We start from the raw sequence: 15,793 nt of genomic DNA on the forward strand, positions 1-15,793 counted from the left end.
GAGAAATCTTATAGTTTGTTTTGCTTAGGTTACGTGTGCCCTTCCTTTCTGGCTCACCATGGAGTGCCAGAAGAACAATAATAAAATATAAAAAATGAAAGTAATAATATTCAGAGATTAAATTGTTTTCACACAATTCTCTGCTTTCAACGATTGTTCAGCTTGAGTATATTCCAAAGACATTACTTTCTCAAATTTGTTTTCATCTCCTAAGACCCCTCATGTGCAACTTTTCTTGTTTCAAAAGTTGACCTTTGGCTTACTAATGAATACATACTAAAGAATGATCACTGGGAGATTTATGGAAAATGTAAAAATTTTTTCAGAGAGTTTTGGAAGAGAATCAAGAACATTATCATATAGTTCAAAAGTTCCTTATCCTGGGAGACATTGATGGTAAGATACTATACTTTTGTTTTGCTTTCTATGAGTTCTTTGTTTCTTTTCTTTCTTTCTTTTTAAGATTTTATTTATTTATTTATTTGAGAGAGAGGGAGAAAGAGAGCATGAGAGGAGAGAGGTCAGCGGGAGAAGCAGACCCCTGCTGAGCAGGGAGCCCATTAAAAAGTTATCAAAACAGTACAGGACTCACCGCATCTTTTAATCTTTATATCAGCCTATTTGAATGCAGCTATTAATTGTAAGATAATAGAGCTTGAATTTAATCCTGGGTCTGTTTTATATGGGGGTATTTAACAATGAGGTAGTGATTTCATAGTACTATAGGAATACAGTAAATATCCTGAGTAATGTTTATTTCTATTCTTTTGGTCTTTATTCCTATTACTGAATTTTTGCTTTGATGTCTTGTAGGTTTGATGAATGAATTTAACAAATGGCTTTCCAAAAGCAGAAACAATCTACCTGGACACCTTCTCCGCTTCATGACTCACCTCGTTTTGTTTTTCCACACTCTGGGACTACAGATCAAAGTAAATAAAAAAGAACAATTGACTGTCCTTTGCAAGGGTGATGCTGTATGCCTCTCATCAGGAAAACATGCTACTTTTTTGTGGGGTGTTTTGTTTTTTGGTTTTTGGGGTTTTTTTCCCTAGAAATGGTGGTAAGGGTGCAGAAGTCTTTTTTTTTTTAAGATTTTATTTATCTGAGAGAGAGAGAGAGACATGCGGGGAGGGGCCAGGGGAGTGGAATGAGGAGGGAGCCTGACATGAACCCCAGATATGAATCCCAGAACCCCAAAATAATGACCCTGACCTGAAGGCAGACCCTCAATCGACTGAGCCACCCAAGCGCCCTGGCATAGAAGTCTTCTAGACAGTCTTGTATGGTCACTCAGTGATAACTCACTGTGGATGACCCTTTAGGGCTCTAGTCTATGGATGCAGAATACCAGTGGGGGTTTGTGTGTGTGTGTGTTAAGTAATTTTTTAAAACGATTTTATTAACACACGTGAATGTGCTGAGGGAGGGACAGATAGACAAGCCAACTCACCACTGAGCAGGGAGCTCAGTGTGGGGCTGGATCCCAGCACTTTGAGATTATGACAGGCTCTGAAGTCAGATGCTCATCCAGAGTGAGCAACCCAGGTGCCTTTTGTGGTTTTTGATAAATTCATAACTTTATCCTCATCAGTACCCAGTTCTAAATCAACCCACCAAGCTAACTGAACAAGACTACTTTTTCTATGTGAGGTTTCAAACCTTTGTTTTCTTTTTTCTTTTTGTTTCTTTTTCCTAAATGATGGTAACATTTAGTACCTATAGGAGGCAGAATGATAAACAGTAGTTGAAAGTTTGGACTTTGGAGTAGAATCCTGGGTTTGCATCCTTACTCAGCAGCTTCTAGTATGTAATTCTGGGTAAAATAAAAACCTCTGTAGTTTTTTTAGTTTAGAAACTCTTAGTTTCTTCCTCTGTAAATTGTGAACAATGATAGTAACTACTCACAAAGAGTTATGGAAGGTTCATTTGGGCAGCATATAAACTTTGCTAAGCACTTAGCCTCGCATGTAGTCATTGCTCCATGGTAAATATTAAAATCATTCAATCACTTAGTAGAATTTTTATTAGATACCTTGCTGGTACATATAAGCAGTTTTGTTTATAATTTAATTATATCCTTTTTTCTATAAAGGAAGAAGTTGCCATTGAAATTTTAAAGACCTACATACAGGTAAACTTTAAGAATCCACAATTTGATTGTTTTTTTTGTTTGTGTGTGTTTTTTTTTTTTTTGGTGGAAACAAAAATCAGAATGGTGATGTTTTAATGCTCAGTGGTGGGGAAGTCATCAGAATCTGTAAGAGATCTTTTAATTATCTTAAGTATATTTTATTTAGAATTTAAAATCATTCTGTTCAGTAGAACAAATCCACATCTATATGAATCTCTCATTAATGTTTGAAATTTTGAAGTGAATTTTTTAAAAAAAACACTGCTGATCCCAGAACCTGTTGTTATTATTGACATATTTTGATCTTTTTCTGTTTTTTTAGCTTTTAATAAATGAGAAGCATACAAATCTTATAGCATTTTATACCTGTCATTTACCTCAAGACCTAGCTGTAGCCCAGTATGCATTATTTTTGGAAGGTGTTACAGAATTTGAGCAGCGCCACCATTGCCTGGAACTGGCTAAAGAAGCAGGTAAAAATGGTTGAGAACTTTTTGTTGGGTTTCACAGGCAAGTTATCATTTTGGCATTAGTAACACTTATCTTTATAGTTTTAAATCTTCTCTTGAGAGAAAAAGAATGAAATTTTTGATGAAATTCTGTTTTAGGAATAAAATAACTTATACTGTAACCCATGTAGAATATCCCTGTTATGGCATTTTCTTTTACAATTTTATAATGTCTTTCATATTGTACACATATTTTTATAGAATTTTAATTCCAGTTTACCAAATCATTGTGACTGTTTAGAGAATATTAGTGTAAATGATTAATTCTGGTTTTTGTCTCTTAAAAAAATTCCTTAGATTTGGATATTGCAGCTATAACAAAGACTGTAGTCGAGAATATCCGAAAGAAAGATAATGGTGAATTCAGTCATCATGACGTGGCCCCAGCCCTAGATACCAGCACTACTGAGGTAACATAAGGGGCAGGGGAGTTGTATGTGTAATTCCTAATCCCTCTTTGGTGGCTCTTTGGTGAACTTCCTCCTTAACATACTCTGCCTCCTTTCTTTAAGAATTTTTCTTTGTCAGCCAAAACCTTTTAAATTTTAAAATTGGCAGCAGACTTAAGGTCTTATGTAAGGGATTTAAGTTACTTGCAGTAGTATTGTGTTAAAGGAAGCTTTATTGGATTATTGGATTATTCTAGACACTTGATCAATCTCTAACTCTTTAAGTAGTTTACTTACCCTATTTTCAGGAAAAAAAAAAACAAAAACAAAAAACCATTTTAGAGTAGCCGCTAAGGAATCACCTGGTTAAGTTGGTGGGACATAGAATACTTAATTTCAGACTCATACTCCAAGAAGTTTTTTGTAATTTTTTCAGGATTTTTTTTTTTTTTTTTTTTAGATTTTATGTATTTATTTATTTATTTATTTATTTGTCAGAGGAAGAGAGAGAGCAAACTTACAAGCAAGGGGAGCAGCAGGCTCCCCACTGAGCAAGGAGCCCAATGTGGGACTCGATCTTAGAACCCTGGGATCATGACCTGAGCCAAAGGCAGACGCTTAACTGACTGAGCCACCTAGGCATCCCTTTTTTGTAATTTGAGTTACTAAGTGTGAGAAGAAACTAAGGAAAGCTAGATTCTTTCATAATTTCATATAGCTTGAGGGATGATCATGTTTACTAGATGTAAGTTAATTCTACTAACTAGAATATATTAGAAAAAGGTACAATCAATGTTTCTTTTTTTTCAAATAAATGAATAGGAGGACCGTTTAAAAATTGACGTAATTGACTGGTTGGTATTTGACCCAGCACAGAGGGCGGAAGCACTTAAACAAGGCAATGCGATAATGAGAAAATTCTTGGGTATGCTTTATTTTAATATTCTTTTCTCAGGCTTTTGTTCAAACTTATATATTCTTAAATTTTTGTTTTGTTGTGGGTTTTTCTTTGTTTTTCTAATCCTTCCGGTGGAGGGGGGCAGGTGACAAAACAGCCATTCTTATATATCAGGTCTAGTATAATGAAACAAAATTAACATTATCATTGTCCTAATCAGTGTTTATTATAATCTCAAGGCTTTGAAAAATGTAATTGCCTTAAGACACAAAAGTTGGTAGAAGCAACTGCATTAAATGAATCCTTTTGTGACTTGACCCACTGAAATAAGGAAAAAGCCTGGCTATTAAGTACAAAGAATCACCCATACCTTTAATAAAACTACTTTGGGACTCAAGATGCTTACAGCTGACTGTAAAGGTTGCAAACCAATTAATTTGACTCCTTTAGAAACCACCATACAGCAATTCACATATATTGAAAAATTGTGCCTCTTTTTCACAGCATCAAAAAAGCATGAAGCTGCAAAAGAAGTATTTGTGAAAATTCCTCAGGATTCTATAGCGGAAATCTATAATCAGTGGGAGGAACAAGGAATGGAAAGTCCACTTCCTGCCGAAGATGATAATGCTATCAGAGAACATTTGTGCATTAGAGCTTATTTGGTGAGCCTATAAAGAAAATCACAAATGTGTCTACCTTCATGATTTTTCTGATTCACTCTCAGACTTTGAACTGTTCATCCAATAGTGGTGACTGACTTTTTATCTTCTCTCTCTTGTGACTGTGGTACTGATTGATCCACAGGAGCATTGAGATCATGATCCGGCCTTCATCAGCATAAGGTTCTAATTCATGCTAACCGACCAAGAACTTCACTTCATAGAGTGGGTGATGTCTAAAACTTAGTGTCCTTGCAATTCTTTGAATGCTTGTATCAACTTTAGTGTTTCTTTGGGGGTAAGGGGTCAATAACCGACAAAGGCGAAACAATTAAATTTGTTATACCTAAAATAACAACATACTCATTTAAGATGCTTTCAACAAAAAATGAAGTGATTACATCAGGCTAGGTTCTAGGGGACATCTGTGGATAGCAGTCTGTCCTTGCCCTGTAGAAGCTAATGGGCTAGTGAAGAAGACAGACAAGTAAACATCACAAAGTGGTAAGTGTCAAGATACGTATATGACTGGAGTGCTTGAGATAGGACTAGGTGCCAGAAAACACAATATACATGTACCTTGCTGGTGTTCACCATTTGACAAAATATTTATTCACAGTGGTTTTTTTGGGTGCAAAAAATAAATGTTGAACAGTTCTGTTTCTTGATGTTGCAAAATTACTTCTAAGAACCAGATTTTAAAAGCTCTGTAGAACATACGGAAAACTTGTGTTTGTTTCGTATTTTTTATATTTTATTTTACATCTTAGGAAGCCAATGAAACCTTTAACGAGTGGTTTAAGCATATGAATTCAGCTCCACAGAAACCTACTTTGATACCTCAAGCAACTTTTACTGAGAGAGTGGCTCATGAACACAAAGAAAAGAAATATGAAGTAAGTTGAATTTATATAAGACCTATCTATTGCACTTTAAAAATACAGATCACATTTTTTTTCAGATTTCTTTTTCTAATTTTGATTCCAGTATGTTAACTTACAGTGTTCTATTAGTTTCAGGTGTCCAAAATAGTGATTCAACACATCCATACATCCCCTAGTGCTCATCACAAGTGCACTCCTTAATCCCCATTACCTATTTCACCCATCCCCCAACCACCTCCCCTCATATCTGGACAGACACTTGGACTGCTTCCATAACTTTGCTGTTGTAAAGAATGCAGTAAACATAGGGGTGCGTGTATCCCTTTGAATTAGTGTTTTTATATTTTAGGTAAACTCCCAGTAGTGCCAATTGCTGGTCATAGGGTAGTTCTATTTTCAACTTTTTGAGGAACCTCCATACTGTTTTCCACAGTGTCTGTACCAGTTTGCATTCCCACCAACAGTGCACAAGGGTTCCTTTCTCTCTATATCATCACCAATATTTGTTGTTTCTTGTGTTTTTGATTTTAGCCATTCTGACAGGTGTGAGGTGATACCTCATTGTGGTTTTGATTTGCATTTCCCTGATCATGAGTGATGTTGAGCATCTTTCTTGTGTCTGTTGGCCATCTGTTATGTCTTCTTTGGAAAAATGTCTTTTCAGGTCTTCTGAATATTTTTTAACTGGTTTATTTCATTTTTTTGGTGTTGAGTTGCAGAAATTCTTTATATATTTTGGATACTAGCCTTCATTGGATATGTTATTTGCAAATATCTTTTTCCATTAGTGGGTTACCCTTTAGTTTTGTTGATTATTTCCTTTGTTGTGCAGGTTTTTATTTTGCTATAGTCCCAATAGTTTGTTTTTGCTTTTGTTTCCCTTGCTTCAGGAGATATATCTAGAAAAGTGTTGCTATGGTCAATTTTAGAGATCTTTACTGTACTCTCTTCTAGGTTTTTTTTTTTTTTTTTTTTTAAGATTTATTTATTTTATTTGAGAGAGAGAGCGAGAGTGAGAGTGAGTACAAGTGGGAGGGGTAGAAGGAGAAAATCTTGAGCAGACTCCCCACTGAGTGCAGAGCCTTTTGCTTTGCAGGGCTTTATCCCACGACCCATGAGATCATGACCTGAGCTGAGACCAAGAATTGGGTGCCTACAAGTTGAGCCACCCTGATGCTGCTCTGTTTAGGATTTTTATGGTTTCAGGTTTCCCATTTAGGTCTTTAATTCATTTTGAATTTGTTTTTTGTGTTTGGTGTAAGGAAGTGGTCCAGTTACATTCTTTTGCATGTGGCTATCCAATTTTCCGAACATCATTTGTTAAAGAAACTGTCTTTTGCCATTGGACTATCTTTCCTGCTTGTTGAAGATTAATTGACCATATAACTGTGAGTTGATCAGGTCATATTTAAAGAGGTAATTTCTTCAGCAGTTCTATTCTTACTGTAACAGGTGATCTTTCTGTTAATGCTATTTGAAAAAAAGACACCTGTTAGTTTTCTGCAGCTTATTAACCAAACATGAAAATTACCCTCAGGTGACATTAATGTTCATTTATGAAGTTAACATTTTAGTGTTTTATTTCACTGCAGTCTGTTGATTATTTTTGTATTTGGCTGACTAAAGTTAACTTTATTTTTTTTAAGTTTTATGTATTTATTTAAGTAATCTCTGTACTCATGTGGGGCTTAAACTCATGACCCAGAAATCAAGAGTTGCATGCTTCTCAATAAAGTGAACTCTTTAGAATGATGTTCCATGTAAATATTCCTGTATGTACTTTTACAAATACATTATTTATTGGTTTTAGTCTGTTAATGTCTTGTGTTTGTTTTGCAGATGGATTATGTTATTTGGAAAGGACATTTGGATGCCCTGACTGCTGATGTGAAGGAGAAAATGTACAATGTCTTGTTGTTTGTTGATGGAGGGTGGATGGTAGATGTTAGAGAGGTAAGCTCTGTACATTGTATATAGATAAAAAAGTAAAAGTCTATTTTCAAAGGTTCTTTCTCTAAGTAGAAGCACCTATGGATCTTATATATCCTTTGTTCTTGTAACTGAACATCCCTTAATTTAAACCTAGACTGAAAATAATAACTAGGGAATAGAAATCTTGGACTATTGAGTAAACTTATTTCTTCAGATTTAATGTATTCATTCAAGATACTAAAATGTAACTTTTTAAAATTCTGGATCTAAAAATTTAATTGTATTTGCATTCAATTCAATTTAAGGATACAAAGATAAGTCTAGTAGCCATGACCCTCACCTCTGAGCTATCCATTTAAATGACCTTGGTGGGGGCAGGCAGCTTTTTTTAAATGCTGGGCTCCACTGTCAGAGATTCTGATTTAATTGGTCTGTGATAGGCCTGGATTTATTGGTTTTTGGTTTTTTTTTAATCTGCTGGAGAGCTTAAATGTATATCCTGGGTTGAGACTAGTTACAAAAGTACCTAATGCCATAAGAAAAGCACAGATTAAGTATTTTGTGAGTTCAGGAAAAGAAAACGTTGGTTTTACCTGGAAGAGGTCTAGACGGGGTACTTGAAAGGTATAGTATTTGATTCCTAAAAAATGATGTCGAAGCTGAGTGAGTAGAGGGGAAAGGAAGGATACTGAAGGTAACTATCATGTTAGTGAAAAAATACAGAGGCCTGATCCTGTGGTTTAACAGAAACCTTGAGTAATCAGCTTTGCCTCTGCAGACTTCATGATCTGTTAAAGGGGAACTGTGTAAATGCTGGATTCTTGAATATTTGGTGCAGCATTTTGAACAGAGAACCTAGAATGCCCTTTCCCCGATAGCTATACCGATGGCTTTCCTACCTTCTTCAGTAGTATGCCCAATGTTCTCTCTCTAGAGACCCTCCCCATTCCCCAGCCCCAGCCACCCTGTATCACTTTCTTCTTATCCTGCATTGGTTTTCCTTGTGGCAGTTACATATAATGTATAATGTATATTATTTGCTTGTTGTGTGTCTACCTCCATTAAGATGTAGACTTGATGAAGGCAGCAACATTGTTTTCTTCATTTCTCTGAATTTGGCACTTAAGTTAATGCCTGGAACATAAGAGGCTTTCAGAAAATGTTTGGTACATTTAGTAAATGACTGGGGTGAACGCACTGTCTTCATATTAGAGATACCTGTAATGTCAGTGCAGTTCAACTCCTGTGGGCAACACATACCAGTTAATGAATTTTTCTCACATGTAAGGCCCTACTGTATGTCCCTAATGGAAAGAATGTTTTAATTTTATACATTTACAGGATTTTTCAAAGCTTTTGTTCATTCGAATGACAAAAACAGCTTAGGTTGTGGAGAGCAATTGATTTTCTTTTCCTTGTGGCAAATTGCTGGGCCCATCAGGCATAATTCAGGACAGTTAGTAGCCTTCAGTCTGCTGGTGTGGGAAGCCATTTGAGTTAGCAGAACAGATTACTAGTAACACCCCTTTGATATTTGGCCAGCAACAAGACCTAGAAGAAGCAGGGGGCCAGAATCCATCCTGTGAGATCAGATTACTAATAGACCTGATGCTACTTTCAGGTGATAAGAGGTCTGGGAGCAAGGGCCGCTTTGCCTCCCTAGCAAGGGGGCGAAAGACGCCCTTGGAGTACAAATGGAGTGACTCAGAGGAAGTGCTCACATTCTTAACAGGCTCTGGGTGGAAACAACTAATGTGAATTATGAGTAAGACCTTTGGTTTTAAATCCACCTCTGAAGGTAGTGAGTGCCTATTTGAGAAATAAAATAAAAGTGCTTTCCCTTTCAAAGTTAAGAAAACACAACGCATGCATGCATTTTAATATTTACTGTTAATATATTTATATCTCAAAACAAGACTGAACAATTGATAGTAATTTTCCCTATGTGTGGAAAACTGACCTAGATCAGCCTAAATTAGTACAAATCACTCCTTGGTAGAATTACCACATACATTTTTTTGCTCCACTTACATCTGCTTTTGAAAAATGCTTTAGCAGCTTAACATAGTCTGTCCCATGAAGATACTTACACTGATTAATATAAGTTGTCATAAACAACAACAAAAAGTTCCAGACTTCTAAGAAGGTAAATCCACTTTTTTAAAAAAATTTATTAGGGGGGCGCCTGGGTGGCTCAGTGGATTAAAGCCTCTGCCTTCGGCTTGGGTCATGATCCTAGGGTACTGGGATCGAGCCCCACATCGGGCCCTCTGCTCAGTGGGGAGCCTGCTTTCCTTCCTCACTCTCTGCCTACTTGTGATCTCTCTGTTAAATAAATAAATAAAATATTTTTTAAAAAAAATTTTATTAGGTATTTTATTAGGCTTTTCTAAAGACCAGGTATTCAGCTTGTCTTGTTCTCTGTTTTGTCTTATGCTATGAACTCTGTGAATTTCCTTTCTATTTTTTTTTTCTTTCTATTTTTAAGATTATTTCACAAAGGTTAAGGCTGGGTTCTTTTTAAATTATTTTAATGATTTTTAGATTTCAAATTTGTTGCAAGAAAACGTTTTGGGTACATTTCTGTACTCTTACTACTGCCCACATAATTTTTTAGAAAGGCCCATATGTACTTTGAAATGCTAATTGTTTTCTCCACATTTTGTTTTTCTCATGTATCTGTTAGTTCTCTCATTAATTATATTATTCAAATCTATGGGGTCTTTTAGTTTTTCTATTTTTGAAAAGTTATACAAAGGAATCATAAATTCACTTTGCTTAAAAAGAGTTTGTGGTGACATTGTCCCTCCCTGTGTGCCTCTCCCCACCTCATGACCCTTCTCCCCAGCAGCAGTCACCACGGTCAGTTTATGTCCTCTCACATGTATTTCCATCTGTACACATCAAGGGAAACGGTGCTTCTTTTCTCTTCCCAGTTTTGTTCCAGTGGTATTTAGTCTCTCTTACGGCTTTAAGCATGTTTTTATTCAAGACATAATAGATATTAGAAATACAAATTTAAAAAAAAAAAAAGAAAAATATAAATTCAGAAGCATTTTGTTTTTGTTATCAGACCAGGGACTCCTCTGTATTAGGTTTTGTTTGCCTTCATGCGGTTTTACCAAAAATTGTGTGTCTGTCATGATTAAAATCCTGCCTTGTTTTATTTTAAATGGGCATCATGAGCTTTAGAGAAACCCCATTAGCTTCTACTTGTTGTATTTTGGTTTTGATTCAAAACTTGGGTTTTTTATAACAATATTTACCTTAAACTTTTTAAAATGACAACTTGATGTCCAACTATAGGATGCTGAAGAAGACCATGAAAGGACACACCAAATGGTTTCATTGAGAAAGCTTTGTCTGCCGATGTTGTGTTTTCTGCTTCATACCATTTTGCATAGTACTGGTCAGTATCAGGAATGCTTGCAGTTAGCAGATATGGTCTCCTCTGAGCGCCACAAACTGTATCTGGTAAGTTCTGGAGCATTTACAGTTTTAAATTTTAGTGATTTGATAAGCTCTGTAATAATATTTGATTTTGTGAGATGTGTTTACATTTTTGAGATGTTCTTAGATTTTCTTAACATAATGGTCCACTTCTAATGTTTGTTCTTTTTTTTTGAAAATACATACATATTCATAAACACTTAGAAGTAAATAGATTGGCTCAAAGAAATAGCTTTGAACATAGTGGCCCTTGGCTATATAAATCTTAAAGAGGAATTTCTTATGTTAAGCTAATCAGGTTGATTAAATGACCATAAATTCATATATTCTTCCTTGCTCTCATTCTTAACTTTTTTTTTTTTCTTCTCTTAAAATCAGGTATTTTCTAAGGAAGAACTAAGGAAATTGTTGCAGAAGTTAAGAGAGTCCTCTCTAATGCTCCTAGACCAGGGACTTGATCCATTAGGATATGAAATTCAGTCATAATTCATCCACTCTGCTAATTTCTATGATAAATGGAGTTTCTTGTAAAATACACATATTTGTAATTACTGGGTTTTTTCTTTTGCATTGTCATGGGAATAATGAAAATTTACACATTTGCATTTTATATTTTTCAGAATATTATGATGATACTTTGAAAATTTAATGTATTATATGACTATTTCCCTGCATTTATTAATAAAATTATATAAAAATTAAAATTTTCTGTTCTTACAAGTTCCAGAATTACCTCTTATGTAATAAGAAATTAAGTTTCCTGTTATCCTACTTTTCTCCTGTGAGCATAAATATGCTGATATCTTAAAATTATAAAGAGGATGAGAAGTAGATTCTTTTCTAAATCAGGTATGTAATTTCTTATAAGATTTAGTGGGTTTTGGGGGGGAGGGGATAAAGATTTTAATTATTTATTTGACACTGAGAGAGGGAACAGAAGCAGAGGGAGTGGGAGAAGGAGAAGCAGGCTTCCTGCTGAGCAGGGAGCCCAATGCGGGGCTGGATCCCAGACCATGGGATCATGATCTGAGCAGAAGGCAGACGCTTAACAACTAAGCCACCCAGGTGCCTCATAAATTTAGTGTTTTTTAAATACTACAGTTAAGATGAATATAGCAAGAGTTTTGTCTAATATTACGCTTTTGTTTTCTTTATTTTGGAAACATTTCTTTTTTATTAACTCATTCAATAAACTGGCTACTAATTAAGTTAGATCTTATGAAGTCTTATCATAGTATCTGGTACACAGTAGGCACTGACTAAGCTGGGAAATACAAAAATGAGTGGAATCTACTCCAGCCCTTCTAGTAGGGGTTATACAACAAATACCTTTTTTAAATGCCGTTAAAAAAATGCAAGTAATCTGCGCAGTAAGACACTGTCACCAGCTAAGAGGGCTCTGAGGAGGTAGCATTAGAGCTGCTGTTTGAGTAATGCACTGAATTTGCAAGGGCAGAGATAAAGCACAAGAAGAGTGAGGGGCTGCACATTGGGAAATCAGTATGAGCAAGGCCCAGAAATGGTAATGCATAGCATATTTATGAATCAGCAAGAATTTTCTTTCTTTCTTTCTTTCTTTCTTTCTTTCTTTCTTTCTTTCTTTCTTTCTTTCTTTCTGTCTGTCTGTCTTGAGATTGCGTGCAAGAATGGGGAGGAAGAAAGAGGGGAGAGAGAATCTCCAGCAGGCTCCAGGCCTAGTGAAGAGCCCCATGCAGGGCTCGATCTCATGACCTGAGCCGAAATCCAGAATCAGATATGTAAGTGACTGAGCCATCCAGGTGCCCACACCTGAGCAATTTCTTTCTTTCTTTTTTTTTTTTTTTAAGATTTTATTTGACAGAGCGACAGTGAGAGAGGGAGTACAGGCAGAGGAAGCAGGAGAGGGAGAAGCAGGCTTCCAGTGGAGCTGGGAACCTGATGCAAGGCTTGATTCCAGGACGCTGGGATCATGACCTGAGCTGAAGGCAGATGCTTAACGACTGAGCCACCCAGGCACCCCACACCTGAGCAGTTTCTTAAAGATGTATTTATAGATGCCACCCTAGAGACGTCTGGCTAGGAGGCCTGGTATAGGGTCCTGGAAGTTGTATATTTAAGTATAATATGCCATAGGTGATTTTAATTAGCTTGGGGTATTCTGGCTTAAATCAGAGATGGATATTGTACCGAACACAGCGGGAGTTGATCATGATACAACTGTTTGCATCAGCCCTGGAAAGGTGTAGAGGCAGTGGACTCCGCCTCAAGTTCTTATGCTAGCAAGAACAATCTAGAGGAAATACTTACTTTCCAAAACCTCTTTAGTTTTTATACATTAAAAAAATGAGGTGAAGCAGTATGAACTGACTTGGAAGTCTAAATCTTAAAAAATATGTATAAGATTTGTATGCTGAAAATACAAAATACTGATAAACCAAAAAAGAGCAAAATGGAGAGACATACCATATTCATTAAACAGAAGACTCAACATAGTAAAGATGCCAAATTGATAAACAGGTTTAACACAATTCTAACTAATATTTCAGCAAGAAGATAGATTATATATTACTTGGTATGACTGAATTAATCTTCTTAGGTGTGATAATTGTAGCCAGATATTAGAGTGTCTTTTATTCTTCAGAGATACACCCCAATGGACGCCTGGGTGACTCAGTTGTTAAATGTCTGCCTTCAGCTCAGGTCATGATCCCAGGGGCCTGGGATCCCTGCTAACTGGAAACCTGCTTCTCCTTCTGCCTGCTGCTAGTCCCCCTGCTTCTTCTCTCTCTCTTTCTCTCTCTCTCTCTGGCAAATAAATAAAATCTTTAAAAAGAATAAGAGATACCTACTGAAATATTTAGAGATGAAAGGCCATGAAGTCTGCACTTTAAAACAGTTTAGCTTTGGGGCACCTGGCTGGCTGGCTAGACATGGATAGAGCATGTGACTCTTCATCTTGGGGTGGTGAGTTCTAGCCCCATGTTGGGTATAGAGATCACTTAAAAAATAAATAAAAATTTAGGGCGCCTGGGTGGCTCAGTGGGTTAAGTCTCTGCCTCATGCTCAGGTCATGATCTCAGGGTTCTGGGATCGAGTCCCACATTGGGCTCTCTGCTCAGCGGGGGGCCTGCTTCCCCTTCTCTCTCTGCCTGCCTCTCTGCCTACTTGTGATCTCTCTGTCAAATAAATAAATCCTTTAAAAAAAATTATTTTATTTATTTTTTTTAAGATTTATTAATTTATTTAACAGAGAGAAAGAGATCACAAAATACTTTTAAAAATAAATAAAAATTTAAAAATAGGTTTAGCTTTAAAAGTCTACACAGATAAATATGTCAAAATATTAACTGCATAATCTATGTGAAGGGCACAGTCATGTTTATTAATCTCAACTTTTCTGTAGATTTAAAAATCTTCAAAATAAAAGATTTGAGTGGAGTTAAATAGTGACAGAACAACTAAATATCCATATGGAAAAGAAATGAATCATGGCCCCCACTTTATACTATTCACAAAAATTAATTAGAAGTGGGTTATAAGCCTCATTATAAAAGCTAAAACTAAAGGTTTGAAGAAAAATAAAATCTTTAATGACCTGTGAGTAGGCAAAGATTTCCTATACAAGAAAAAAAGATTTTTCCTATTGACAGAAAGCAATAAGCATAAAGGAAATATTATTTCATTGAAATATAAAACTGCTCATCAAAGACCCCATTATGGGGACGCCTGGGTGGCTCAATCGGTTAAGCTGCTACCTTCAGCTCGGGTCATAATCCCAGGATCCTGGGATCGAGTCCCATGTGGGGTTCCTTGCTCAGCGGGGAGCCTGCTTCTCTCTCTGCCTCTGCCTGCTTGTGCTTTCTCTCTCTCTCTCTCTCTCTCTCTGACAAATAAATAAATACATAAAATCTTAAAAAAAAAAAAGACCCCATTATGAAAATAAATAGAGTAGACACAGACTGGGAGAAAATATTTGCAAAAATATATCTGACCAAAAAAACCTTCCTACTTAGAATATACAAAGAACTCTTTCAATTAAATAATAAAGCAAAAAGTGGCGCCAAAAAAAAAAAAAAAAAAAAAAGACGATTCGTAAAGGAAGGGAATATGCATAATCAGAAAACCCATGAAAAAGTACTCAAGTCATGGGAAATGCAAAGGAAGCCACAAAGAGATAACACTATATAGCCATCAAAATGGCTAAAATAAAAAACTGACACCACCAAATTGTGGAACAACTGTGACTGATACATTGCTGGGGAAATATAAGATGGTACACTCTTTGGGAAAAGTTTTGACTTTTTTATAATCCCCTATCCTTTAACCTAGAAATTTCACTCATATATTTATTTACTCAAGAGAAATGAAACTAAATTCCAAAGAACACTTGTGCAAATGTATTCATAGCAGCATTATTTATAATAGCCCCAAATTGGAAATGACCCAAATGACCATCAATAGGATGACTAAACAAGCTGCAGTATGTTCATACAAAACACTACTCAGCAATATAAAAAGGAAAGAACTGTTCTACCCAGCAAAAGAACCTAAACACCAGAAGTACATACTGTACGATCCATTTACATGAAGTTCTAGAACAGTCAAAACCATGGTTAAGGAAAAATGAAAAAAGTGATTTCCTCTTGGGCATGGGGGGGTGGGGATTTTCTAGGAAGTTTTGTGAGGTGATGGAAGTATACTGTATCTTAACTGGTGTGGGTTACACAGGTGCCTCCATTTATCAAAAAAATGTACACTTTAGATTATTGCATTTGAGTGAATGTAAATTTTCTTTGGAGATAACAAATGAAGAGGTGAGGAGTAGGTACACATGAAAATGGCAGCTGGTGAAACCAGGTGATAGGTATTTTAACTTTGCACGAGTTTGAAATTTTCCAAAATAAAAAGGAGGGGAAGTGGGCCAGGAACCAGAGAAATCTGAGTTGGAATCTTACT

The 15,793-nt window shown here is 36.0% G+C and overlaps 1 protein-coding gene across 6 annotated transcripts in view; it reads left to right on the top strand.

Moving 5' to 3' along the window:
* NUP107 (nucleoporin 107) overlaps window positions 1–11,562 on the top strand; it is a 45,983-nt gene extending 34,421 nt beyond the window's left edge. For all 6 annotated transcript variants that reach the window (XM_059186273.1, XM_059186274.1, XM_059186270.1 and 3 more), the window contains 11 exons: window positions 327–396; window positions 814–932; window positions 2,096–2,134; window positions 2,457–2,607; window positions 2,941–3,053; window positions 3,855–3,957; window positions 4,435–4,595; window positions 5,363–5,488; window positions 7,316–7,429; window positions 10,715–10,882; window positions 11,237–11,562. In XM_059186273.1, coding sequence (XP_059042256.1) covers window positions 327–396; window positions 814–932; window positions 2,096–2,134; window positions 2,457–2,607; window positions 2,941–3,053; window positions 3,855–3,957; window positions 4,435–4,595; window positions 5,363–5,488; window positions 7,316–7,429; window positions 10,715–10,882; window positions 11,237–11,344 — 1,272 coding nt within the window. In that variant the 3' untranslated portion in view covers window positions 11,345–11,562. The remainder of the gene's footprint in view (window positions 1–326; window positions 397–813; window positions 933–2,095; window positions 2,135–2,456; window positions 2,608–2,940; window positions 3,054–3,854; window positions 3,958–4,434; window positions 4,596–5,362; window positions 5,489–7,315; window positions 7,430–10,714; window positions 10,883–11,236) is intronic.
* The last annotated feature ends 4,231 nt before the right edge of the window (window positions 11,563–15,793 follow it).

Source organism: Mustela lutreola, chromosome 8 (assembly GCF_030435805.1).
Source record: "Mustela lutreola isolate mMusLut2 chromosome 8, mMusLut2.pri, whole genome shotgun sequence".
Taxonomy (NCBI): domain Eukaryota; kingdom Metazoa; phylum Chordata; class Mammalia; order Carnivora; family Mustelidae; genus Mustela; species Mustela lutreola.